General features: G+C 43.6%; 2 protein-coding genes across 2 annotated transcripts in view; one reads left to right on the forward strand and one right to left on the reverse strand.

The window, feature by feature from the left end:
- The window catches only part of myo10l3 (myosin X, like 3), a 105,589-nt gene extending 89,090 nt beyond the window's left edge, over window positions 1–16,499 (forward strand). The window contains exons 25-40 of the mRNA XM_037538958.1: window positions 10–133; window positions 1,750–1,993; window positions 2,094–2,189; window positions 3,313–3,406; window positions 4,103–4,158; window positions 4,263–4,405; window positions 4,899–5,093; window positions 6,061–6,218; window positions 8,819–8,942; window positions 9,486–9,783; window positions 10,023–10,230; window positions 10,944–11,080; window positions 12,235–12,355; window positions 12,579–13,037; window positions 14,104–14,295; window positions 15,285–16,499. Coding sequence (XP_037394855.1) covers window positions 10–133; window positions 1,750–1,993; window positions 2,094–2,189; window positions 3,313–3,406; window positions 4,103–4,158; window positions 4,263–4,405; window positions 4,899–5,093; window positions 6,061–6,218; window positions 8,819–8,942; window positions 9,486–9,783; window positions 10,023–10,230; window positions 10,944–11,080; window positions 12,235–12,355; window positions 12,579–13,037; window positions 14,104–14,295; window positions 15,285–15,389 — 2,754 coding nt within the window. The 3' untranslated portion in view covers window positions 15,390–16,499. The remainder of the gene's footprint in view (window positions 1–9; window positions 134–1,749; window positions 1,994–2,093; window positions 2,190–3,312; window positions 3,407–4,102; window positions 4,159–4,262; window positions 4,406–4,898; window positions 5,094–6,060; window positions 6,219–8,818; window positions 8,943–9,485; window positions 9,784–10,022; window positions 10,231–10,943; window positions 11,081–12,234; window positions 12,356–12,578; window positions 13,038–14,103; window positions 14,296–15,284) is intronic.
- Window positions 16,500–19,110: 2,611 nt separating this feature from the next.
- On the reverse strand, window positions 19,111–21,319 carry LOC108413803 (zinc finger protein 239-like). Its single transcript, XM_017686474.2, has one exon. It carries the CDS (start codon window positions 21,204–21,206, stop codon window positions 20,082–20,084), a length of 1,125 nt encoding a protein of 374 aa, XP_017541963.2. The 5' UTR covers window positions 21,207–21,319; the 3' UTR covers window positions 19,111–20,081.
- Between the last annotated feature and the right edge of the window lie 5,842 nt (window positions 21,320–27,161).

Below are 27,161 nucleotides of genomic sequence, written 5' to 3' on the forward strand. Positions count from 1 at the left end.
CCTCCACAGTTCATTGACAGCGATGAGGAGAATGATGGCTTTGCAGACACAGATGAGGAGGTCTCCAACGGCAGAGTCGGCCTGCTGAATGGCAGCGGCCCGCCATACTTCCACAGCTACCTCTACATGAAAAGTAAGCGCCATGTTTATTAATTATTACATTAATTAATTATGACCACTGTTACATACTCACACTGTTACAGTACTACAGCAGAATGATCTCTCTCCTAGGATCAAGCCTGGGCTGGGGGTTAGGATTGGAGTTACTCTAAAGTGGTTTCAGGTGGTTGGAAGATCATGTTGATTATCCCTTCTCAGGTGATCTGATAGTCTTATTGAACGTCCCCTCTCAGATGGTCTGATAGTCTTATTGATTGTCCCCATTTCAGGTGGTCTAATGGTCTTATTGAATATCCCCTCTCAGGTGGTCTGATGATCATGTTGAATATACCCTCTCAGGTGGTCTGATGATCATGTTGAATATACCCTCTCAGGTGATCTGATGATCATGTTGAATATCCCCTCTCACGTAGTCTGATAGTCTTATTGAATGTCCCCTATCAGGTGGTTGATGATCATGTCGAATGTCCCCTCTCAGCTGGTCTGATAGTCTTATTGAATATCCCCTCCCAGGTGGTCTAATGATCATGTTGAATATCCCCTCTCAGGTGGTCTGATGACCATATCGAATATCCCCTCTCAGGTGGTCTGATAGTCTTATTGAATGTCCCCTCTCAGGTGGTCTGATAGTCTTATTGAATATCCCATCTCAGGTGGTCTGATAGTCTTATTGAATATCCCCTCTCAGGTGGTCTGATGATCATGTTGAATATCCCCTCTCAGGTGGTCTGATAGTCTTATTGAACATCCCCTCTCAGGTGGTCTGATAGTCTTATTGAATGTCCCCTCTCAGGTGGTCTGATAGTCCTCTTGAATGTCCCCTCTCAGCTGGTCTGATAGTCTCATTGAATGTCCCCTCTCAATTGGTTTAATGATCATGTTGAATATACCCTCTCAGGTGGTCTAGTGGTCCTATTGAATGTCCCCTCTCAGGTGGTCTAATGATCTTATTGAATGTCCCCTCTCAGGTGCTCTGATTGTTATATTGATTGTACTCTCTCAGGTGGTCTAATCATCTTATTGAATGTCCCCTTTCAGTTGGTCTGATGATCATGTTGAAAACCCCTTCTTAGGTGGTCTTATGGTCTTATTGAATGTCCCTTCTCAGGTGGTCTGATGATCAGTTGAATGCCCCATCTCAGGTAGTCTGATGGTCTTAATGAATGTCCCCTCTTAGGTGGTCTGATGATTATTAAGATTAGATTAAGATTAAGTGACCCTTATTAGTCCCACAACGGGGAAAATTCACCTCTGCATTTAACCCATTTGTGAAGTGAAACACCACACCACATACACTCTAGTATGCACACACACACACTAGGGGGCAGTGAGCACACTTGCCCAGAGTGGTGGGCAGTCCAATCCGCAGTGCCCAGGGAGCAGTTGGGGATTACATGTCTTGCTCAAGGACACCTCAGAACCGGCAATCTTCCAGTCACAAGGCTGGTTCCCTAACCTCCAGCCCATGACTGTCCCCATGTTGCCATCATGCCATCATATTGAATGTCCCTCTCAAATGGTTTGAGGAGTATGTTGAATATCCTCTCCCAGGTGGTCTTATGAGCTTGCTGAATATCACCTGTCAGGTGGTCTGATGGTCTTATTGAATGTCTTCCTGTCCTCTCTCAGGTGGTCTGATGATCCCATGGCGGCGGCGCTGGTGTGTGTTGAAGGACGAAACGTTTATGTGGTTCCGGGCAAAGCAGGACTCAGTCAAGTGCGGTTGGCTGTATAAGAAAGGTGGAGGGATGTCCACTCTGAGCCGCAGGAACTGGAAGATGCGCTGGTTTGTGCTGAGAGAGGCTAAACTGATGTACTACGAAAACGACAGCGAGGAGAAGCTGAAGGGAACCATCGACATCCGCATAGCCAAGTGAGGATCATCACACACACTATACACAAATGAGTTTTCTGCTGTCACCTCACTGTGGCTGTGTTATGTTTATTTGTTTAATGTTTGATTTTGTTTACAGGGAGATTGTAGACAACCATGAGAAAGAGAATGCTCTGAACATCGTCACTGAGGACAGAACTTACCAGATCTATGCAGAAACTCCAGAGGAGGCCAGGTACTCCCCTCATTAACCCTTAAAGACTGGTACAAAGCGTGTATGTCTGCTGTTTAATCACATGATTTCTCAGAGCTGCTGTTGGATTTATTTTATAAGGAAATAATGTGATCTTTCAAAGCTGAATAGTCTTAGATTTTTATTTAGTTGGTCACAATCTACCATTATGAATAAGAAAACACATGAATAAGAACATAAGGCACATTTTATTGCTTCTCTAATTAAGAAAATCAATAATAATCGCTTATTGTTCTGAATTGCACTCTGAATGAGCTCAAACAAAAAATCATCAGAAACTATCACAGGGCAGCTAATAATACATCTTTTATACAGTGACCGGAAACACAGTGGCTCTCAGAAAGATCCAGTTCCAGACACTGTTGTCTGTTTTACTGACCAACGTCGACATGTACGCATTACTTCATCAACAACACAACATACACCATTGCTAAATTCTCAGAACATATCACTGTCAAGACATTCGGTTCCATAGATGTAATGAAGCCCAAAGCATGACACCCTCACTGCTAATGTTTAAACTGAAAACCTTCATAATCTGCAACATTCTACAGATCCTCTCCCTTTCTTTTGTGATATTATTTGGTTTAATCTAAAGCAGAGTGATTTTTTTTTTTTCCCTTAACAAACATAATTTTATTTATTTATATTTTTCTCTCTTCAGCAACCAAAGATGGTACAGTGTATGACAAAGTTGTGTGCAATGCATTGCAATTACAGTTATTACATATTGCAAATAGGAATCTACAACAGTACCGATACCACCAGTAATAACAGCTGCAATCAATACATTTTAACATTATTATTCATGCAAAAAGCACAAATACATTTTCATCCTAAACAAAAAGGCTGTTAAACTCTGAAAGATCTGAATCCAGAGCTGTTTGAACTCCTGTCACATCTTTATTCTTTAGCTCTCATGTTTTGTTACATAATGTTGCTGGTTTTGCTTCATTGTTTTATGTGATGTGTGCATTATATTATATTATTGCCCAAACTGAAATGAACATTCAATGCTGGTGTTTTGAGCTGCTGCGCCCCCCTGTGGTGGTGTATGATGTGTGCAGTGTCTCTGTAACTTACTCCTGTGTTTATTTCTCCACAGTGGCTGGTTCAGTGTGCTGAGTAGAGTCCACAGCGCCACCCCTGAGCAGCTGATGGAAATGCAACACGAACAAGCCAACCCCAAGAATGCTGTGGTGAGGGATGACATTTCTATCAATTATGAATAAATATAGCTTTATTTACCTTTCATACATCCGGCATGCAGCTCAAAGTTAGTGCATAATATATATGAAAAAGGTTCACAGAACAAGATTACACATTAAAACACGGATATAAAAATAGGTATAAATGTTAGGGGAAAAAAAAAAAAAAATATATATATATATATATATATATATATATATATATATAGTCAAGTAAGTAAAGTAGTAAAACAATAAAGTAGTAAGATAATAAAGTGTGGATGGAATGCAAAATCAAACAATTGTAAAATTAAGCTACTGATAAAATACAAATGCCAAAAATCACAATACTAGTTTTTTGAAGCATCAGAAAAAACTTTCCGTTGTTTACACTCTCAGTCTTCATGAAGACAGAAAAAAATAGGTAAATTCCAAAATAAACTGCCGACATGATCTAGTTCCATAGATGTCACAGTGTGCACTGCTGACTCTAAAAGGTGTGAGAATTGACCATGTGCACAGTATACAAGGAGAATAAAAGTGGGCCCAGAACAGAGCCTTGTGGAACACCACACAGAATAGCATATCTTTTACAGCTGTGTTTATCCAGGCTAACAAAATATTATTTTCACTCTCAAACCAACTGTAGGTCGATATAACTTTCAGGTCTATGATGTTGATCATTTTGCTTGTGGTTTATCCTTGTAGGGAACTCTGGACGTTGGGCTCATTGACTCAGTATGTGCCTCGGACAACCCTGACAGGTAACATTAAAGTTAATTAGGACATCGCAGAAAATAAGTGAAGGTATGTGTGGATTATAAAGCCTGTGCTCTAGCATAACTTTCCCATAATCCTCTTCTCTCAGGCCCAATTCATTCGTCATCATCACAGCCAACCGTGTGATCCACTGCAACACTGACCTGCCAGAAGAGATGCACCACTGGATCGGCCTGCTGCAAAAACCCAGAGGAGAGTCACGCATCGACGGCCAGGACTTCATAGTGAGAGGTAAGAATCATATCATCTTCACAGTGAGGTGGGTGGTCAGATAATTAAACTAAACTAAAGATTAAAGTCCTAATTGATCCTGACTATCTAATTGTAAGAGATAATGACTGTAAATGGTACTTTTGTAATACATTTTTTTGTGCAAATTTATTTGAATTCGGTTTACATAGTAAAAAAATAGCATTTTACTTCTGTGCTGTGCAGCATAAGTAGTTTTTGACACCGAAATAAAATCCCACTTTTCCCACTTTGTTCTATCATGATCTTTACACATCAAATGTGATAATAGAATTTATAGATCTCAGTATTAAAGAAGAAAAGCAGGAATAGCTGCTTGTTGTGTCGGCACTGAAAACTTCCCGCAGAGTTTAGCTCTAACTGTCCTTGCTGAACGATGCACTACAACATCCATCATACACTGCAGGATCACTGATTGGTTAATTGCTGTGATTTCATTATTCAGCATTTTCAGTAAAGTCTTTTCTTGTATCAGGTTGGCTGCATAAGGAGATGAAGTCCAGCAGTAAGAGCACCTCTCTGAAGCTGAAGAAACGCTGGTTTGTTCTGACCAATAACTCTCTGGATTATTATAAGTCGTCCGAGCGCAGCTCCTCTAAACTGGGCACGCTGGTGCTGAACAGCCTGTGTTCCGTCGTCCAGCCTGACGAGAGAGTCTTCAAGGAGACAGGTGAGAAATCCACACAGCTGCCAGCAAATGGGCAGCGTTCTGGACTTTTTAGGAATGTTTACCCCCTTATTGTGATGACCTGAATCTTTTTTTGCTGGTAATATTGAAAAATACACATCTAAATATTTGTGCCAACATTAGTGTCAGTGCTACTTTGGAAATAAAGCTAAAGGCCACGCCCACTTTCTTACCTTGTTGTGATGTCACTCATCAGCACTCAAACCTTTCAGGTGTTTTAAGCACCTCTGGACCAAAAGACTTTCAATGTGAGCTTCTAGAATAGTTTGTAAAGGAAAACATTTGGATAAAATCTGCTTTTCACACCAAGAATAACTTTGATATATGTGAAGCTACACGCTTATAAAGTTCTTCAAGGGTTCTTTACTGAAAGTAATGGTTATATATAGAACCATGACAACAAAAACATTTGAATGTATAATTGGTTCTGTGCATGGTAATGACGTTCTTCTCTAAGATGGAAAACCAGCTGTTTTTTGGGAAAGCCTTTTGAAGAACATGGTTCTATGTAGCCCCAAAATGGAGGTTGTAAAAAACCATAGACCCATTATTGGTACTAAGAAAATGAAGAGAGAATACATCTACACAAAGGGTTAGCACATAGCTGCTTTATGCTAACATAACCAGGGATTTTTTAACTTTGTATTGAACGTTAAGAAAATTCAAATTTTAATATAAAGTCTCCAGACCTTTACTGTGCAGTGAACTAGTGAGCAAATCGCCTCATTGATCTGGTTTGTAACTCGCTCACTCATGTTTAGCAAGCTGAAAATTGACCACAAGGGGGCGATATTAGCAATGGAATCATAGCTTTGTCCCTCTGTTCTTCTTTTAAAGCTCACACAGATAAAAAAACAAAGATCGTCTTAACTTAAAAGATAGTAACCCGGCTGCCTTAAACTGATAAATAAGTTGCATCATGTCCTTAAAATGTCCTCGTCCTCTTCAGGTTACTGGAACATTATAGTCCACGGGCGGAAGCACTCGTACCGTCTGTACACTAAGCTTCTGAACGAGGCTATGAGATGGGCTTCTGCCATACAGAACGCCATCGACAACAAGGTTCCCATCGAGACGCCCACTCAGCAGCTCATCAGAGACATCAAGGTAACGTCGCCCTTGATCATGCGTGGGTGTGGTTATTCACACAGATAGCTGTACGAACTCATATTATTGTTAAGTTAATCAGGCACTGAACAGCTGAATAAGGAGTGTAGATTAGAATAAAAACTGAAATAAATCATGTTTTAAACACTGAAATCTGTTTTGACTGCCAGAAGCAGCTCATTATAAACCAGGACAAGATGAGCTGTGTGAACAGTACACACTTTAAAAGAAAATGATGGTTCTTCAATGGTTCTTTAGTAAAGAACATGGTTCTATTTAGAACCATGAGCACTCAAAGTACCCTGTGCATGATTTAATGGTTCTTCTGTTGCTACAAGCTTGACATCGTAACAATAGCAGAACCCTATTTGCTGCTATATAGAACCCTTTTTGAAAAGGTTCTCCATAGAACCATCCACAGCGCATTCTCTATCAATTTGAAGAACCATTTAATCATGCAAAGGGTTCTTTGAGTGTTCATGGTTCTATATAGAAACATTTTATTTCCTAAAGAGCCCTTTTTCAAGTGTGTAGAGTGTAAAGTTGTGGTGCTGTAGATCAGCTGGTGTTCAACCACACCTAAAACCCAAAATAAATCACTGAATTAGCTCGAGCTTCAGGCCGAGAGTCACTCCTCACACTCGCCGCACACGGTGAACACGGTTGAGCAGTAACGGAACCTGCTGTAATGCATGTATAAAGCAGACACTATAAGAGGATTTACACAGCAAACAGCTCTATACTGGCAGAATAGTAGATAACAAAAGGCCTTTGTTGGGAGTGCCTTCAGGAATGGCTTCGGCCAAAATAATCAACAAATAAATCCCTAAGGACGGATACAAACCACTATGTGATAACTACCAAAACAAAAACACAGTCAACAGACAAATCACTGCCCCAGCCAACCCCCAGCCAACCCCCAGCCAACCCCCAGCCAAACCCCAGCCAAACCCCATCCAACCCCCAGCCAACCCCCAGCCAAACCCCAGCCAAACCCCAGCCAACCCCCAGCCAACCCCCAGCCAACCCCCAGCCAAACCCCAGCCAACCCCCAGCCAAACCACAGCCAAACCCCAGCCAACCCCCAGCCAACCCCCAGCCAAACCCCAGCCAACCCCCAGCCAACCCCCAGCCAAACCCCAGCCAAACCCCACCCCAACCCCACTACGTGTAAAGCGCTATTTACAATGGAACAATTTGCTGCTGTCAGAACAAAACCTTGTATCTCCATTTTTGTCCTAGTTTTTGCCATAATGTGAAAATGCCTCTCTGTGTAAATTTCATGATGAATGGACCAAAAAAAATTATGTAAAAAAAAGTTGGAAAGAATTCTGGTTCCATTGACTTGGAGATACAGGGTTTTGATCAGACAGCAGCAAAGTACTTTCTACACATTTACAATTACCCCATCGTAGAAGATGCTTGTCTCCAGAGAGATCTACTGTGTTTCAGAGGTAGATGAACACAGCCTGAGAAGTCTCACCCAAGTTTTGTCCTCATCTTTTATTACGTTATTATACTCCTCTGTATCAAACCCCAGCCTGCTGCATGGAACACAGTAGTGTTATCCACTAAAACTAAATGGGATTTAAATGGGTCTTAAATAAAGCAACGAAATTTAACCGGGTTTGAACTCACAACCAGAGCTAATAATCAAATTGACAAACCGACATAGTGAGCACAAATCTCTGTCCATCACAGAAGGTTCTGTGAAGGCAGTGGTCACCACCCCTCCTCCAGGAAATCTACTTTCTTTTTAATTCCAACCTGCATTTTACATTCTTCCCTCCCCTTACCTAAATATTCCATCTGATCCAGCTGGTCAAGAACTTCTGAAGATGTTGATTAGCTGGAGCAGGTGTGGCAGTCTTGGTGACCACTCTTTTAAAGGATCTAGCAAGGTGTTAAACATTATGGAAAACTTGGCCAGGAACACTAGAACATGAGAGGCGTGCAGTAACGGTCTAAAGATCTTGTTGGGATATTTGAATATTATTTAAAGATGCAGAATATTTGAATAGCACACCTGTTTAAAGCGCTCATCCCTGCTCGGAGTGGACTTGCTGGTGTGATGTAGAGGTGTTCTGAGGAGTAAAGTGGACGTTGTGACTCTGTCCGTTTCAGCTGTGGAAGCGTAGCCCTGTAGAGTCCGGCAGGCTCTCCGTCAGGACTAAACGCTGTAGTGTTGAATGAGGTACAGGGCAGTGTGAGCTCTCAGTGTGGTGTCCTCTCTGCAGTGCTTTCCTTCTTCAGCTGCTCTGATCTTCTGATTGATCGTCTGTGCAGTGTTTTTCTCTTCACCCTCAAAAACGATGTGTTGGTGTTATCACTAGGGATGTGCGTTCCGCATTCTGCTCACACATCCTTAGTTATCACCATTTTAACCTGCAGATCACATCATACCTCTGACATAACTGGACACACAGATGTGTTAATAAGTGAGATAGAACACGTGGGTTTTAGCACATCTGCTCTGAGGGTGATACCTTCCCTAGTGGAGCTCATAAAGGAGCTCAGTGAAGTGATTCTGTTTGTGCTATTTTCTCTCCTGTCACTCTCCCAAAATCAGTGAGTATGTTGTTTGGTGTGGTTGTGTTCAGGAGAACAGTATGAATGTGGAGGCGGTGGAACAGACGTACTGGAGGAACCCCATCCTGAGATACACTCAGCATCCTCTGCACTCCCCTCTACTGCCCCTGCCCTACGGCGAGGTCAACACCAGCCGTGAGTACCTTTAAAATCTCTGTTACTGTCTATCACACTGCTCTATTGCCCTCCACTTAACCCTCTATTACCCTCTAACATACTGCTCTATTACCCTCTGCTAGACCCTGTACGATACGCTCTATTACCCTCCATTATACGCTCTATTACCCTCTACTATACGCTCTATTACCCTCTACTATACGCTCTATAAGCCTGTAACATGCTGCTCTATTACCATAATGAACGATTCTCAGAATGGTTTAATAACTGTTCTAATCTCTCTCTCTCTCTCTCTGTCTCTCTCTTTCTCTCTGTCTCCTTCTCTCTCTCTCTCTCTCTCTCTCTCTCTCTCTGTCTCTCTCTTTCTCTCTGTCTCTCTCTTTCTCTCTGTCTCTCTTTCTCTCTCTCTCTCTCTCTCTCTCTCTCTCTCTCTCTCTCTCTCTCTCTCTCTCTCTCTCTCTCTCTCTTTCTCTCTGTCTCTCTCTCTCTCTCTGTCTCTCTCTCTCTCTCTCTCTCTCTCTCTCTCTCTCTCTCTCTTTCTCTCTGTCTCTCTCTCTGCAGTCCAAAAGGAGAAAGGTTACTCCAGTCTTCAGGACGAGGCGGTGAAGATGTTTAACTCTCTGCAGGAGATGGAGGCGGTCTCGGACCCTGTGCCCATCATTCAGGGCATCCTGCAGACATGCCAGGACCTGCGGCCGCTCAGAGACGAGGTCTACTGTCAGCTGATCAAACAGACCAATCATGTGCCTCAGCCCAACAGCCCTGCCAACCGCGCCCACTGGCACCTGCTCACCTGTATGAGCTGCACCTTCCTGCCCAGCCGCGCCATCCTGCGCTACCTGAGGTTCCACCTGAAGAGGTACTGCATAGGGTTCTGAGCTTCACCCACCAAAACCCACCTTCACCCTCACACAGCACCCTCTGATGGGCGTTTCGAGTAGTGTTTTGGTCGAGAACCGTTAAACTGAGTCATGTCTAAACGCTGTCTGCTCACCAGAGGGGGTGTTTGTCCTGTCACATCAGAGAGGCTTTCAGAGAGAAACCGAGCCGCTCGGTCTGAGGGAGCTGCACTGTAACTGTAACTCATGTCTGTCTCAGGATCAGGGAGCTGTTTCCTGGAACAGAGATCGAGCAGTTTGCTGCGTTTATCGGTGAATCTCTGAAGAAGACGAAGACCCGCGAGTTCGTCCCGTCTCAGGAAGAGATCGTGGCTCTGCGCAGCAGACAGGAAATGACCACCACCGTTTACTGCCACGGAGGAGGGTCCTGCAAAATCTCCATCAACTCCCACACCACTGCAGGAGAGGTGAGTCCTTTTACCCAACACTGCACACGTGTTTCTCGCAGCCCGTGTGAGGCGGCTGTGTGAAGTTTTCCCACAATGCATTGAGAACGCTGCTCTACAGCATGTGGTGTTCAGTTTGACCTGCGTACTGAGAGGTGTTTCATTTACTGTCTGTCTCTCTGTCTGTCTGTCTGTCTGTCTGTCTGTCTGTGTCCGTGTGTGAGTGTGTGCATGTGTGTGCATGGTTGCGTGTAATTATCTGTGTGTGTGGTGTGTGTTTGGTTGTGTGTGTGGTCTGTGTGTGTATGTGTGTGTATGTATTTGTATATTCGGGTGTATGTTTTTGCACCTGATTCTGTCCATATGTCTGTCTGTCTGTCTGTCTGTATGTGTGTATGTATGTATATATGTATGGTGGTCTGTATGGCGTGTGTGGTCTGTATGGCGTGTGTGGTCTGTGTGGTGTGTGTGGTCTCTATGGTGTTCTGTATGGTGTGTGGTCTGTGTGGTGGTCTGCATGGCATGTGTGGTCTGTATGGCGTGTGTGGTCTGTGTGGCGTGTGTGGTCTGTTTGGTGGTCTGTGTGGTGTGGTCGGTCTGTGTGGTGGTCTGTATGGCGGGTGTGGTCTGTATGGTGGTCTGTATGGCGGGTGTGGTCTGTATGGTGGTCTGTATGGTGTGTGTGGTCTGTATGGTGGTCTGTATGGTGTGTGTGGTCTGTATGGTATGCGTAGGTGGTGGAGAAGCTGATCCGTGGTTTGGCGATGGAGGACAGTAGAAACATGTTTGCTCTGTTTGAGCACAGCAGCTCAGTGGACCGCGCTGTGGAGAGCCGCGTGATCGTGGCCGACGTTCTGGCTAAATTTGAGCGGTCAGTGCTCACACTACACTGACTGTCCACTTTATTAGAAACACCTACACTGCTTCCACTCACTGGCCACTTTATTAGAAACACCTACACTGCTTCCACTCACTGGCCATTTTATTAGAAACACTTCCTTTTTGCGCCCCAGATAAAAATTTAGATAGGTGGATGAATATTCAGGGATGGGATGTAACAGAATTAAAATATTGGGAATATTTTTTCATAATATACACACACACACACACACATTTTTTAAGCCGCTTCTCCCTCAGGGTCGCGGGGGGTGCTGGAGCTTATCCCAGTGGTCATGGGGCGGAAGGCTGTTCATAATACAGGAATAAAGTAAATGTATTCAGACCAAGGCACACTTTATAAAGGCTGTATTCAATTGCTAATAATACAGTTACTGTTTACGTTTTTAAAGGAATACTTTTAGAATACACACCCCCTAAATTAAAAAACTTACAATCTTCAACAGAAACACCATCACTGCTTGTTTATGAACTGTTTATGAGTAGACCAATAGCCTAAATCAGTGTGGTGAGTCGGTTATTTACCTCTGTATTTCTGAGATGATCTGAGAACTTATCTAAATAATCATCTCCTCAGTCGTGGACGTGTTTGAGTGATAAGTTTAGCATCGTGTTGTACTGGACTGCTGCTTGGGGGTTGTGAGAGCAGTGATAGACTGAAACTGGAGAATTTTGTAGTTTCATTTAAAAAATGAATAAGCAGTTTTTTGGATTTCTCCGTGTCGCTTATCAGTATGTACTGTAAATATATTCTGAATACGTTAGTTCTATGTACTGTAATGGAACACAGTACTGAATACTTTCAGGACAGTGTACTCAATATTCAGACATTACTACTTTTTCAGTACTTAACATTCACATTTACAGCGTTTAGCAGACGCTGTGATCCAGAGCGACTTTGTCTGTCTAGAGAAAGTCTCTCTGGTATTAACCGGTAGGTTGGAGAGGAAGCCAACTCTGCTTATATACATTCACACGTCTCTATACATGCAGGTGCAGTATAAACACAAACATTACGCACAGTAGATACGTAGATAATGTCAGACCAGCTCCTTCTCACTAGTGCTGTGCATGCAGAGAGGAGTGTGTGCTGGACTGCTGATCCTCAGTGTGTGTATGTTGGTCCAGGCTGGCAGCCACAGAAGCAGAGGAGGAAGGCCAGTGGAAGCTGTATTTCAAGCTGTACTGCTTCCTGGATGTGGAGAGCATGCCCAAAGAGGGGGTGGAGTTTGTCTTCATGTTTGAGCAGGTCAGTGCATCAATCAACAGGTAATGCTGTCCTCACCTTTGTGCTCTTGAGTGTGTAGATTCTGTTCTTACCTGAGAACAAACCCCATGTAAGAGACCACTGGGGAGTCAGAGTCTTCGTCAGAAGTGCGTGAGTGGGTTTCAGGAGAAAGGAGGGTTGGGAACGAAGCTCAGAGTCTGTAAAGCGCTGTACAGATAACAAACTCAACTGAATTTAATTTCAGGCTCATGAGAGTTTGATCAGCGGTCATTTCCCGGCGCACGAGGACACCCTGCAGCACCTGGCGGCTCTGCGGCTGCAGTATCTCCACGGCGACGTGGCGCGGGTGTGCTGGAACCTGGAGCAGGTCTACCCCACCGGACGCCTGCGCCGCCGCATCCTCACCTTCACCCGCGCCGGGGGGGGTGGGACCACGGCGCCCCAGCTGGACAAACGCAGGAGCAGCTTCCTGGAGGGCACTCTGAGGAGAGGACTGAAGGGCGGGTCGGTGAGGAAACAGCGCAGCCTGCAGGAGGAGCAGATGATGGACATGTGGGTGAAGGAGGAGATGGCAGGAACCAGAGCCAGCATCATGGAGAAATGGAGCCGCTTGCAGGGCCTCAACCAGCACCAGGCCATGCTCAAATACATGAGCATCATCAAAGAGTGGCCCGGATACGGATCCACACTGTTCGACGTGGAGGTGAGCTGTGCAGACTGTAATAATAACCATCATAAACGGTGATGGAAGGATCGATCGGCTGTGTATTGCCATTGATTTTTGATCAGCAATCACAGCAGACATAGCTGATCCTGAGAGCTGATCCAGAAAACATATGAGCCATGTTTCACCGCAGGCACCAGGATACACAGCGGCGCTTAAACTTGATTTTCACACAAGTTCCAGAAGTAGAGAAAGAGAACCAAATTAAACAAATTAGACAAAAACATGAGACTTGGTCATTTATTTATTGAGGAAAATGATCCAGTATTTCAAACCTGTGAGGGCAGAAGTGCGTGAACTAAGATTAGCAGATTATTTGAAGAGGAAGTTCAGAGTGTGAGTGACCACCCTGTTTAATTTAAAGAACAGGGATCCATCACAGGCTGACCTGTTAGGACGTGTGTGAAAAGCCGATGAAGTTTTTGGTCAAATTTATGCCAAACTATAAAAAAATTCTAAATCGTACGCAAACTTTGAAGGACAGCTGTAACTGCTGCACCATTTAAGGTGGGACAGGAAAATTCGAACAAGAAGCTGCCAAATTCTGCCTCATATCTGTTTCACTAATGAAAACCATTTTTCCTGAAGTTTATTATCACGGATTTGGCTGCACTTAAAACCTGCTGAAGGAGCACTGAAGGGAGGGGTGTGTTTGTTTTGTTATTGTTATTGAATCACTTCTGCTCCTTTAAATGTGGCGTCCGGACACGCCGGTGTCGCTGATCGCTCAATCTCTAATAAGCATTCATATTCATATCAGGAATGAAGGGAGTGGGTTTCAAGGGATGCTGCAGGGCCCCCTACTGTCAGGACTGTTTAACAGCAACTGCTAAAACAAATTAAATAACAATATTAAAGAAATAACAATAATAAAAGAATCTTTGAAGCAGTGTTTTGAGTCTACTGTAGACCTGTGTGTGCCTGTAGGTGGAGCTTGTATTTGGCTTTTTTTCTAATATTTGCCACTTTCGTGTGTGAAGTTATTTATTATTTATTCATTCATGAGGCTGGAGGTTAAGCAGTCTGTATGTGTTTATATGTGCAGTCTAAAGAAGGCGGCTTCCCTCGAGAGCTGTGGCTGGGAGTCAGTGCTGAGAACGTCTCCGTCTATAAGCGAGGAGAAGCCAAACCTCTGGAGACATTCCCCTATGAGCACATCGTCTTCTTCGGTGCTCCGATGCCCAGCACCTACAAGATCACCGTGGACGGGCGGGACATGTTCTTCGAGACGCCGCAGGTACCAGAGCACATTAAGTTGATATTCACAGTTTCCTTATTCAGTATGCAGAAGCCTTTGGATCTCGTGGTCAGCCAGACCAGAGGTTTTTGCAGATGTAGTGTAGATGTCAGCATCTCCAGCTTAACCTGCAGTTTGGAGATTGTTCTTCTAAAATTATTGGAAAGTTTTCAGGTTTAAAGACGACAGAAAGTGAACAAGTCTGTTTTTTCTCCAGACCTGTATCATTCCACTGACCACCAACTGCTAATTAACAACAGTGGTCACTTTACTCTAACCTATTGCTAACTGTTAAAATAGAATAAATCCCCCCATAACTCAGTGTGTGAGGTGTAATCAGAGAGGATCCAGAGTGGTTTAGTGTTCAGACGTCTTTACAGTGGTGGTGATGGGAACCAGGTGTCGCCATGACTACAACACAGATATAGACACTTTATTTACCATCCAGAACCACCAGAGAACCTACATGAGTCTTCTGAGCTTATATGGAATGTTGATGATGGAAAATAGTGGAAAATCTGGAATAATGAGTTTTCTTTGGGGACTATTTTGCCGCACAGCGCCCTGCATGTCTCCCTCCACCATGAATGGAGTTGAAGTTCTCTAAACTCTCATAAAACAGCGTCTCAGTCATCAGGCAGTGAATTCAGAATCAGTTCATGTAGGAACTTTCTGTGAGGAGCTTTTAGAGGGACGTCTGGTTCCCATCACCACCACTATGAACGGTTCTGACTCGGTCAGTTTATCTAGAACACAGCGTTTCACACCAAACCGCTCAGAACGACTCTGATTATGTCTTAAGAACTTAATTATGCAGAGGTTTACAAAACCTCAAGAACATTAGCAGATCAGATTCTGAGCCCGATGTTGGCAGTAAAGTGACTGAATTTGTGTGTTGCGGTGAACAAAATCACACGGATCTCCTGCGACTGAATCACAGCTGTGATGACTTTCATGCTCTTTTGCCTAAATAACGTTTCTGACTGCAGGTTGGAGAGATCACCAAGATCATGAAGGCCTACATCAATATGATTGTGAAGAAGCGCTGCAGCGTCCGTTCTGCCTCCAGCTACGGAAGGAACTGGATAAGATGATGGGTGTCGGCCAATCACAGGGAGGAACACCTCGCGTTGGTCCAGGATAAGGATTGTAAAAGCTCAGTACAGCAGAGCTGCATTGAGGAACACGAGTGGCCTCATGACACCTTCTCCACCACCCCACTGCTACTGGAGCATCTCAGCACTACTGTTGCATTTGTAACCAAACACATGACCACTACTGCCACACGGTGGTCAGTCTGCTGCGGACAGAAACATGCGGCAGGACAAAATGTATTAATGACTCTGGTTGTTTCAGAAAAGGCTTCGCTGCGTCTTTAAACCAGTTACCGTGTACCTTAACAAGGGCTGAGCAGACTTTACGTCAGTTAGCTGACATCCCACGTGACGTGATTCATCACGATGACCTGCAGCACACATCCTCGTTTCAGGAGAGCAGATCTGGTGTGTTTGAAGCGAGAGCAACACACTGATGCCTTAAAGCCTTGCTGTTTCTATCTTTAACCCGTCCACCTGTTGAGTCCACGTGAAGTCCAGACGGTGGTTGGCTTAATCACAGGCTGCTTCGGGACGTCTGGGCGAAATGACACTGTCTGTTCCTGAGAAACGCAGTGGTTTTCTTAATTATTATCCTCTGATATCACCAAGATCACATCCATACTGTATTATTCTGCGCAGTCAGTGACGTATATACTGATTCCTAATATGATTTTTTGAGTAGCCCTTTTTCTAACGAGCGCATGTAGCCTGGTACCTGAGTGGCTGAAGGCCTAAGACGGAGTGTCTGAATATTAGTGGGCGGGTCGGGTATTTATTGTGTTGTATGGTTGGTGGTTTAGTGTAGATGGTATACTGTATGAATACCGAAGCTCGGACCACCGAGTTAATTCAGTATGTGTGGTGTTTCTAATATGAATGAATGTTGACTGCAGTATCAGAGGACGGTGGACAGACGTCATCGTCACGGCGACGAGATCAAAGCCAGTTCCGTCTCCACTGATGAGTCTGGTTGGCTGCGGGCAGCTGGGCCAGGGCGCACTCACTTAGCAACAACAAAAACCTGCTTTGGAAGAAGAAAAAAAAAATCACAAAATGATTTTTTTGTAACTGGATTTACAAAATACTTTAATAAATTATTGCATTTCATGATTCGTGTGGTTTGTTATATCCATTTGTCTCAATTCCGTAATGGGGCTTGTGAATCAGTGTCATGTTGCACTGCATTATGGGATTTTTGCACCATATTGCCAGGGCTTGCTCGTGGTTTACATGCTAACATTACCTACAAACGCTGTGACAGCTTAAAGAGATGATGCCACCGCCTGCGCTCATCTGATACATGGCCATATATATATATACATCATAAAGGGCATATATTTCAAAATATTTTTTGCATATATATATATATATATATATATATATATATATATATATATATATATATACATCCCTCTGCTGTTATAAATGTCACCGGTGTCTGTTTTATTTAAATGTGTCAGAGAACATTTGCATTTATGCCATGTTTTAATGCTTTTATTGTGCAGCTTACAGTGTGCATAGTTCTGTAGCTATTGTGCTAATTTTCACTTCACTTAAGGAAGAATGTGGAAAAAATACAGATGCTTAAAAACACTGAGTAAATATATACCATAATGTTTTCCGTCATATGTTGTTATATATGTGTGTTACACTCGTTTGAATAGTGATAAATGGCTTAAATACATGTCCTGTATTTGAAAATGGCTAATATAATAATATTTATATAAGTTATATTTTATATAAGTTAAGTTTGCATATTTGTTACATAGGAGGGTAAAATGTGTTCAATATAGAGAAAATCCATCTATATTGCCATATATTTGAAGATCTGTATTGCCATATATCAGATTTCCGTATGGTGGGGTGCTCAGTCCTGGTCCTGGAGATCTACCACCCTGCAGGATTTAGCTCCAACTCTAATCTATTACACCTGATCCAGGTAATGAAGGCCTTCAGAAGCGTCTGAATATCAGAGCCGATTGTGTTGGATCTGAACTCTTCAGGGTGGTAGATCTTCCAAAATTGGACTGAGCAGCCCTGCTGTATGGCATCGGGATTGTCATGCTTGAGTGAATCAAAAGAAAAGGGGGCGTGTCTTCATCAAATCCAGAGAGATGCCAAACACTATCATGATAAAATTAGCCACGCAGATCCAGTCAAATGCGCTAGCGCTACATCCTTTCATTCCCAGACTTCTGTACTGGCTGGTGTGTTTAAGTACCTGTTCTTTTCAGTTATAGAATTCACCCAAAAACTCTCCCAAAGCACGCAAGTGACAGATACTCACTCAAGTGTTTCAACATGTGGTTGATCCGCAGGCAGAGATTCACATGACAGAACAATTCTGTCACTTCACCACCACACATTTGAATTAGCGCTCTCAGACATGAGGCTTTACCTTCTAAATGGGTGTTTGGAGTCGTTGGTTTGCTGTAAATGTGCCTGTATTGCAGTGGGAGGCATCATACGCTCGCATTAGCTTAGCCTACCAGGCTACAGCATTGAATTTTAGCCAGTCGGTCAACTTTGCTTTTGTTTTTACCATTTTATTGTCTGTTAGTGATAGCAGAGCACCAGGTAGTTGAATCGAACCTGTGCTGGGCTGTTTGGATCTCTTTAGCCAAGCTAAGTTAGCTAACACAGAGGAGCTGGTCAGAATTAGCTTATTTAGTAGGCGCCAGCTCCAAACACCACAGAACAGGTTTAATTTCAGCTTTCTGTCCCTCTAACATCAGCTGCTCGACTTCGCTTCCTCAGGTTCGAGTCGTGCGTCAGTAAAGCTGTTAGTCAGAACCAGCTGCTCTCTCCGGGTTCACAGCACTGTTTAACATTTAGAAACTGGTGTTGGATTGAAGCTCTGATGTTTAATGAGTGGTGGATTTTAAGTTGTTTGGCACCCGTGTGAGTGAAGTGAACATATTTCATTGGTTTTGGGTTTGAAATCGCGCAGCAGGATGCTGTGGTATAATACCAGCGTTCCGTGTTGAATCACGTCTGTGTGGAAACGCCACTGGAACGGTTACCCTTTGTGCTCAGAACCGCTCGGCTCTGCAGTGGAAAAGAGGCCATTGTGAGGTTATTCTGGGCCAGTTACGGCAAAGTTGGCCAGCAGTAATTGGGCTGGGCTAGTTTTCACAGTGGGCCAGGTTAAAAGCATCATTAGCCACAGTTATTAAACATTATTAAACAGGTTTATTTCATATACAACAGCCATTCAAAAAACACCAGATGAAAATTTACAAATACAATAAAAACAGAAATAATAAATAGACAAGTTACTCAAGTTACAGTCTGTGGAGGTGGTCAATGTAATAGCGCAGCGTCATCATGCTGGCGAAGTGACGGAACTGTACATGTGAGAGGTTTATTTTTACTGGCCACGTTGGCTTGCAAGCATCATTAGCTTCAGTTATCAATATATGAAGGTGATGATCTAACAGCATTGCTTTGTCTGGCTATATGAGAAACTATCCAGAGTTAGCTTCAGCCTGCAAACATCATCAGATGCAGTTGTCAGTTTTATATGTACAAAGTTATATGTACTCTCCAAAACGCTGTACAAATACCATAAGCATGTTAGGTAAAGAAGCATTAGTACTTTCAGAACGTCCCTCACCAGCCTGTGTAGGATTTATCTTACAATGGCACTTCAGTACATGTGATGAGGACTCAGAGTCACCCTGTTCTTGTTTTTCATCTGGTGCAGATACTGGCAGATTAGCAGCTGATTAAAGTCCAAATCCTACTTCTTCTGGTCAGTGTGTAACACAGTCGGCTACAGAAATTCATTCTCAGACCACCCACATACACAAAACTAAAGACAATAAAACATAAACTTACAAAAACACAGGAGAGAAAGCAAAGACCTCTTTTTCTTACAAAAGATTCTACAGCAGTGGTCTCCAACCCTGGTTCTGGAGATCTACGTTCCTGCAGAGTGTCGTTCCAACCACAATCTACTACACCTGCTCCAGCTTATTAACAGCTGCAGATGTTCTCCACTGGCACAATCAAATGCCGCTTGTTAGGTCTTGTTCAGACTGCAAGCCCAGATCAGATTTTTGGCAAATTCAGATTGTATCCAGCTTGATAGTCTGGACAACAAAAAAACACATTTTGCAAATCACATTTGGTGGTTTGAAATGCGACTCAACTGGATGTTTACAGATTGATTCCGGCTTAGGCTGGACGCTCAAATCAGATTTCAAAGCATCTTTTGAATCACTCCCACATGACAAACAACTCAATCAAGTCAAATCAAAAGTGACGGAAGTGCTGAGATTCAGGAAGAGCTCCAAAGACTCAGGATTATGAAGAGAATTCTGAAGAGTTTGGAGGGCGAGATGATGCTCCTCCATCAATCCTGGATCCGCGTTTGAAATCCGTGTCACCAGTGTAGCTATGTAGCTAGATAGTACTGACGCCTATGTCGTTACCACAGCAACCCATGCAGATGGACTGGTCTTCTCCAGACACACAAATTGGACCTGATCACTTGCAAATAACAGTGTGGACAGTCGTCTTAAGAGACCTGATTGGAGAGACACATATGATCAGCCTTAGATATGGATTGGAAAACTCTTCAGTAAGTAGATCTCCAGGAGAAGGGTTGGTGACCACTGGTTCATGGATTTCTATGAAACATTTCAAGCAAAAACTGGGTATAAATTCAACACAGATGCAACAAATTCATGAGTTAGGAGATTCCACCTCTCCTCTAGAGCACTTGTGTGCCTTTAAAGTGTTTGAATGTCTGAAGCTCTTCCCGCAGTCTGAGCAGTAATATGGTTTCTCTCCGGTGTGAATGCGCTGGTGTTGCTGGAGGCTACTCTGCTGAGTAAAACTCTTTCCACAGACTAAGCAGTCAAACGGTTTCTCTCCTGTGTGAATGTGCTGGTGCTTTTTTAAAGTACTTTTGTCACTAAAGCTCCTTCCACAGTATAAACAATAATACGGTTTCTCTCCAGTGTGAACGCGTCGGTGTCTTTGGAGATGACTCTGCTGATTGAAGTTCTTTCCACAGTATAAACAATAATAGGGTTTCTCTCCGGTGTGGATGCGCTGGTGAGCTTTGAAAGGACCTCTGTCCTTAAAAGTCTTTCCACACTCTGAACAGCAGTACGGCTTCTCTCCTGTGTGGATGTGTTGGTGTTTGTTGAGGTTGCCTTTATCACTAAAGCTCTTTCCACAGAATGAACACTGAAACGGTTTCTCTCCTGTGTGGACCCGGTGATGAAGCTGGAGATTAATGTGTTGATTAAATCTTCTCCCACATACTGAGCAGTGATAGGGTTTCTCTCCGGTGTGGATGCGCTGGTGAGCTTTGAAAGGACCTCTATCCTTAAAGGACTTTCCACATTCAGAACAGCAGTACGGCTTCTCTCCAGTGTGGATGCGCTGGTGTTTGTTGAGATTGCCTTTGTCACTAAAACTCTTTCCACAGTATGAACACTGAAAAGGTTTCTCTCCTGTGTGAACACGCTGGTGTAGTCGCAGATGACTCTGTACATTAAAACTCTTTCCACATTCTAGGCAGCGAAAGGGCTTCTCTCCTGTGTGAATGCGTTGGTGAAGCTGGAGATGATTCAGCTGAGTAAAACTCTTCCCACATTCCAAACAGTGAAAGGGTTTCTCTCCTGTGTGGATGCGCTGGTGGATTTTGAGGGTACTTTTCTCAGTAAAACTCTTCCCACACTCCAGGCAGAGGTGGGTTCTCTCCTTGACTAGATTCTTCTCCATTCGTCTACTACATGTGTCAGTGCTGAGAGTCCCAGGGAATATTTGCTGAGTTGTGGAGCTTCCTCCAGACTCCATATTCTCATATCTAATCTTCTCACCTTTCAGCAGCCTGACAGATTCCCCTTGGTGGTATCTCCTAATGTGCTTGTGGAGGTAAATCTAAACTGTGTGGTCACCAGGAGCAGGAGACGTCACTCAGTCCTGGAGGGGAAAAGAATAAATCCAAATCAAGTAAAAGCACAATGATTAAAGAAACAAAACTGAAAGAAACAAGCACAAAACTCACTGTGAATTCAGTGCAACTCTAAAACCTCTCTGTCTGCGAGGAAAACACTTATTAGGAATACATTCTGGTAAAACAAAGTTGAACATAAACAATAGAAAGTGCAGTACTGTTACATTTAGTTCCATATAGTTTATGCCATTAGGAGGACACTTATAAATATTAAGTCCTATGATAGTCTGTGCCATGTTGAACTTGACTGGGATTTAAGGCCTCAAAACCAATCACTTCATTGTCAAGTTCTAAACCATAACCCTGTATCCTGGCGCTAGAACCTTGAGATACTGTCTGTGAGAACTAAGAGTGCAAGGGACTCCAGCCCAAGCCTCAGTCCCACCCTCAGCCATATCCTCTGGGTTCCTAGAAAGACCTAGAAACCTGTTTTTAGGTCTCCAATTTCCCAAGTACAAGTCCTTGAAGCCAGAATTCCAATGTTCCAGGCCCAACCCCTTTCTATCCCTAGCCCCTCGTCCTCAAAAAAGAAAGGTTCCAGATTCCTCATAAATAGGTTCATGTCCTGTTTTCATAGACTTCAAACAGAGCAATATGGGATTTTGATGCTGAGACCAATATTCTATGGCCGAGGAACTTAGCTTTGGTACGATCAATGACCGAAAGTCCTTAGACCATAAGGCCCTAAGACCAGTTGCAAGACACAAAACATGAAGACCTGGGCTTTTGAGTCCTGGGCGTCAGACTAAACTCATTCTTGGACAGTCCTAAACCTCAAGACTAAAAGGCTGAATCCTGAGCAGTGGCATTGGGTTGTGGCTATCAGAGGTCTTAAGGCAAAGGCTTAGTGAATGGAGCTAGGACAGGTATTGAGACCAGGCCTGTATTCTGAACCAGAAGCCAGTGATGTCAACATATTTGGTTTTTATGCTGGGACTTGGGCCCTGAGGGCTTTGGTCTTGAAGTGCATGGTCCTGATTCTGAGAGCCAAAGCACCAAGACTCACAGGCTTTGGGCATGGGCCTGGACTTAGATCTTTGCATCGAATCATCACTTGTGGCACACGTGTTAAGTACCATGCAAGGCTAAGTAAAGTAGATGTCTAGGAAGAAAGAAATAATCTAAAGCATCAGCAGTAGTACAGTACAATGTGTTTCTGCAGTACTATGTATCATTCTGAAACTAAGAATTTGAAGTATGAAGCATAACCTCACTACTGGAGTCCCTCAGGAATCACTTCTTGGTCCATTACTGTTCTCCCTAAAAACTTAGTTACTGGCATCAGTGATAAGCTTACATGGCTTCTCTTCAACCAGCCATCCTTATTGTTTCCATCAGCTACTTCCAACACAAGATATCCAAGTATCTGGTCTTGGATGAAGACCCACCACTTGTTCATAGATGGAATTCCTTTGGTGACCTTTTGTCATATGCCATTCCTGATACAAAGCATTCGGCTGCAGTTTGACTGGTTTATAAGATCCTAAAGGTGTTCCATGTAACTTCTCTGCTAACATCACTTCACTGGCTTCCTGTAAAACACAAATCAGATCTAAGGCTCTGGTTTTCACATTCCAGGCTTCAAAGGACACAGCTCCTCTCTCCCTCACTGAATAGACTCTTAGGTCTTACACTAGTAGGCTCCTGATACGTTCTTCCTTCAAATCTAAACATGCCCATAAAGGAGGGTCTTGCCCCTCAGTGGTAGAACCCTCTGAACTCCATACTGCACAGTCACTCAATCCTTCTGCCATGGTCTGAGGAATCACCTCTTCAGGCAACACCTGGGTTAACACCATATTGCACTCACCAGCACTTCATTTCTGAATCACTGCACGATTTCTCTTGGTGACAGCAAAGAGGTGTCGCTTTAATTGCAGTAAAAAATGGCTTTAGCTAGAACATGGAAGTATGAAAACAGTGTATTATATCAAACATTTATCAAACCTTTCTTATTGCTCTATCGAGGGAAAGTTATACAGTGATAATTATCATTATCGTTTTATCGCCCAACCCTACTGCTGGGTAATTTTCTGTTACATATTTATTTTTCTTGATGCTGAAAACGGAATAACTTCCAAAATGGCCATTTTGATCTTAATCTAAGACCACCCCCCGAACATTACCAGCTGTCAGGAAGTGGTAATCAAAGTGTTTTCTGACCCTTTTATCAATCCTAATTACCAATATTTTCATAGGTTTATAATAATAATAATAATAATAATAATAGTAGTAATAAATACAAATCACATCAATAATAAGTTTAATTTATAGAGTGATTTTTTGCAGATAGCACCTCAAAGTGCTTTATTAATATGATAAAATGTAGAACTCTGATTAAAGTTCCTAAATTAACAAGCTACGCTTTCAGGTGTTTCCTTAAAGAGTGTACCAAATGCAGGCACCTAATAAAGGGTGGAACTGGGTTCCAGAGTTTAGCAAAAGAGTCTCTTTCACCCTTCAAACAGACTATTCACCCCTCCCATCTGGAAGAATGCCACAGAGCATTGGGGCCCAAGTTCCTCAGACTCATGAAGAGTCACTTCCTGCTGGCAGTGAGTTCAGTGATCTGCCTGGTGATGCTACAGACTGTCTGAGCAGACGACTACCTCCGTTTCATCCTCTACACCATATCTACAGTACATGGTCACAGGCTAGAGAAGGTACATAACAATTCAACTGTTCAAAAGCTGCTAAAACACAGTGGAAATGTGATACAAACCTAGATTTAAAGACGGTCTCTGAAGACGTCTGTCTAAGATCAACTGTGCCGACTGTTCCAAAGCCCAACAGCAGAGGGAGCAATCTCGTCTTAGTTTAAGCTGATTTTATGAACAGTCAGAAGTCACTGAGCAGCAGTGACCGAGAATGTGCACAACATACTGAGGTGCAAGACCATCAAATCCATGTTATTCTGGATTCTGTGGTGAACTGGGAGCTGGCATAGAGATGCTGAGACTGGACTAATGTGTAGGGGAGTAATGATTCTCCAAATCCACAGTTCGGATTCAGATCTGGAATTTTGAGGTAAAACATAACAAATGTGTGTGTTTTGTGACACAACTGCCATCAATGAACTCTGCTGGACAACCAGTGTTCCCACATTGTTGAGCTGAATGTGTCTGGGACGTCTGCCGTCTCAGAGTTATTGCCTGTCTTGAGGTAAATAAACTAGCCAAACTTTCACTCGATCATGACTGGACCAAAGTCACGTGACACATGCAGTTGGAAGATGATAAAATACGCTCTAAGAAAAAAGCGGTACTAAACTGTCGCTGGGGTGGAACCCTCAGGGGTACATCTCAACACCTTTAGTCAGGGAACATCGCTGCTGAGTGCTAAGACAGACATTTTATAGCTCCCTCCACTCTACTGTCCACTGTCTAGTCTCTGTCCAGTACTCACTGTCATGTAGTCTGTTATGTACAGTTGTACAGTTTATGGTCTGTATTTACTGTGTGCTGCTGTGTTTTGTTAAACGTAGCTCTGTATTCTGCGCACCTGTATTTAGTTCCTCGCTCAACACGACTATGACAACAAGTAGACTTTTAAAAATTTTTTAAAAAAAAAGACCTCACCATCAAGCTTTGACTTCAAACCCGACCCTGGCCTGACAAAACCCGAACCCCGACCCAAACCCTACACTTGATGATGTTGTTCAGATTTAATTTGGAGTAAAGTGTCAGGGGTGGACTCAGGATGGATGATGTTCAGGTCAAATTCAGACTGATCCACACCATCGGTTTTTGAGCCCGAACCCGACCTCAGCTGACACAAACTAAGTTCTGCCAAACCACCTGAATGCTGCCAGGTTAAAATCTATTTGAAGGTAACGAAAGTAGAGAATAGAAATGAAGGAAGGAATAAATTTATACTAGAGAAGGAAATGCAGGTAAAACCTGACAACAGTGAGAGGCCGGCTGTGAAAACCTGAACCGATCCCGACACATATTTTGGAAATGTGACATGAATAGTTTGCACAGGTATTTCAAGCTGTAGCGAGAAGATAACAGAACTCTGACCTTTGCACTGAACGTGAAGGACGTAAGGAGGTTAAAAAAATAAGTACATAAAGAAAGGAAAAATACCCAGAAGCCTTTGGGACCAGCTTGGGGGTAAATCCTAAAGAGAGCATCGGTAATAATGTGCATTCTTCTCAAACTCGATGGAAGCTCACCCTGCTGGAAAAACCAGCACAGAGCAGCACAGCTGGTCACCAGCCAAACCAGCGTATGTTGTCCCTGCAGGGAACGTATTGAAACCCAATGGTTTTCTAATAGGAACTGGCTTAATAGTTTCCAATAAAGACCACCAGTGTTCTGTAGAACACCTTTACATCCCATTAGGAAACCATCAAGTGCCTTTAGAATCAGCCATTGGTCCCGTGTTAAACCACTAGATTCACAGTGATTATATCACACTCTGATATCAGCTCTGATATCAACACCACAGAACCAAAAGAACTTAATGGTTTCTCATTTTTTTCAGCAGGGTTTCGTGTTTTAGATGCTGGTGTGCTGGTGAACCAGTATGGTCATGCTGGGTGACCAGCTGAACCAGGACCAGACCAGTGTAACCCAGCTTAACCCAGCAGTGCTGTGTTTTTAGCAGGGTGAGCTAACATTAGCACTGACATTAGCACTGACGTTAGCTCAGTCTGGCAGACCCAGACAAAGACACGTTCTACAGCCTGATCCTCTACAACAGCAACATCTGTCCAGCTGTTTCGCTCAGAGGCGCTAAAACAGCGCAAACAGCGTGAACCGCTGTCAGTGAGCCTCCTACCTTCATCAGCGCGGCTCCGGCGGCTGCAGGGCTGGGAGTCGATTCTCCGAACGCAGGCTTCTGGGAGTCGATTCTCCGAACGCAGGCTTTTGGGAGTCGATTCTCCGAACACATGATTCTGGGAGTCGATTCTCCGAACGCAGGATTCTGGGAGTCGGAACGCCTCCAGCACAGGGCTGTGTAGACTGACGTTCATAGGAAGCAGTAAAACATCTGCCCCCAGAGGAGAGTCCGGAAACCCCACAGTGTGTCAGCTTACACAGACCATTTACCCAGAGTCGCCCGCCAATTAACCCTGCTGACATCTGATTGGTCACATAATTAAACTGATGTCATGGAACAACTGATGAATTAAAGTCTGTTAAGTTGACCAGCAGTTGTGTAGATGTTTTTGTTCCATGTCTTTTCCTACGTGTTGATTTTTTAAATCAATACTCAGAAAATGATCTTGAATCGACTCCATCAGTGGAATCAGAGCGGCCTGGAATCTGTAGAATTCCTGTAAACAAACAGCTCTTCCAGCACCAGTGGGCGGGGACTTGCCTCCTCATCATCAGTTATCCCTGTTTAGCCCCGCCCTCTCACCAATTTCCCTGGTTTATCCCTCGTCAATTTCCACGTTTAACTCCGCCTCCTTATCAGTCTCTCCGTGTAGCTCCGCCTCCTCATCAGTCTCTCCGTGTAGCTCCGCCTCCTCATCAGTCTCTCCGTGTAGCCCCGCCTCCTCATCAGCCGCGGTTTGGCGCTCAGCTGCGTGTCTCCGTCGCGCGCTCTGTGTTGTGGACTCTCAGTGAGGAGTTAGCTTAGCAGCTAAAACACGCAGCTCTACAGAAAAGTGGCTTTAGGACTCGAACACAGAAAAACCCCAACAAAAGCCGCTAATGTTGATCAGAAGTTCAGCCCCCGGCTCAGCAGGACATCTGGGTGAGTTTATTTCACTGTTTCTCCTCAGAAAACCACCTCCTCTGTTTCAGCGCTCAGCAGCTCATCACGCTAATCCTCGTTAGCTT

The sequence above is a fragment of the Pygocentrus nattereri genome, chromosome 6 (assembly GCF_015220715.1).
Source record: "Pygocentrus nattereri isolate fPygNat1 chromosome 6, fPygNat1.pri, whole genome shotgun sequence".
NCBI lineage: Eukaryota > Metazoa > Chordata > Actinopteri > Characiformes > Serrasalmidae > Pygocentrus > Pygocentrus nattereri.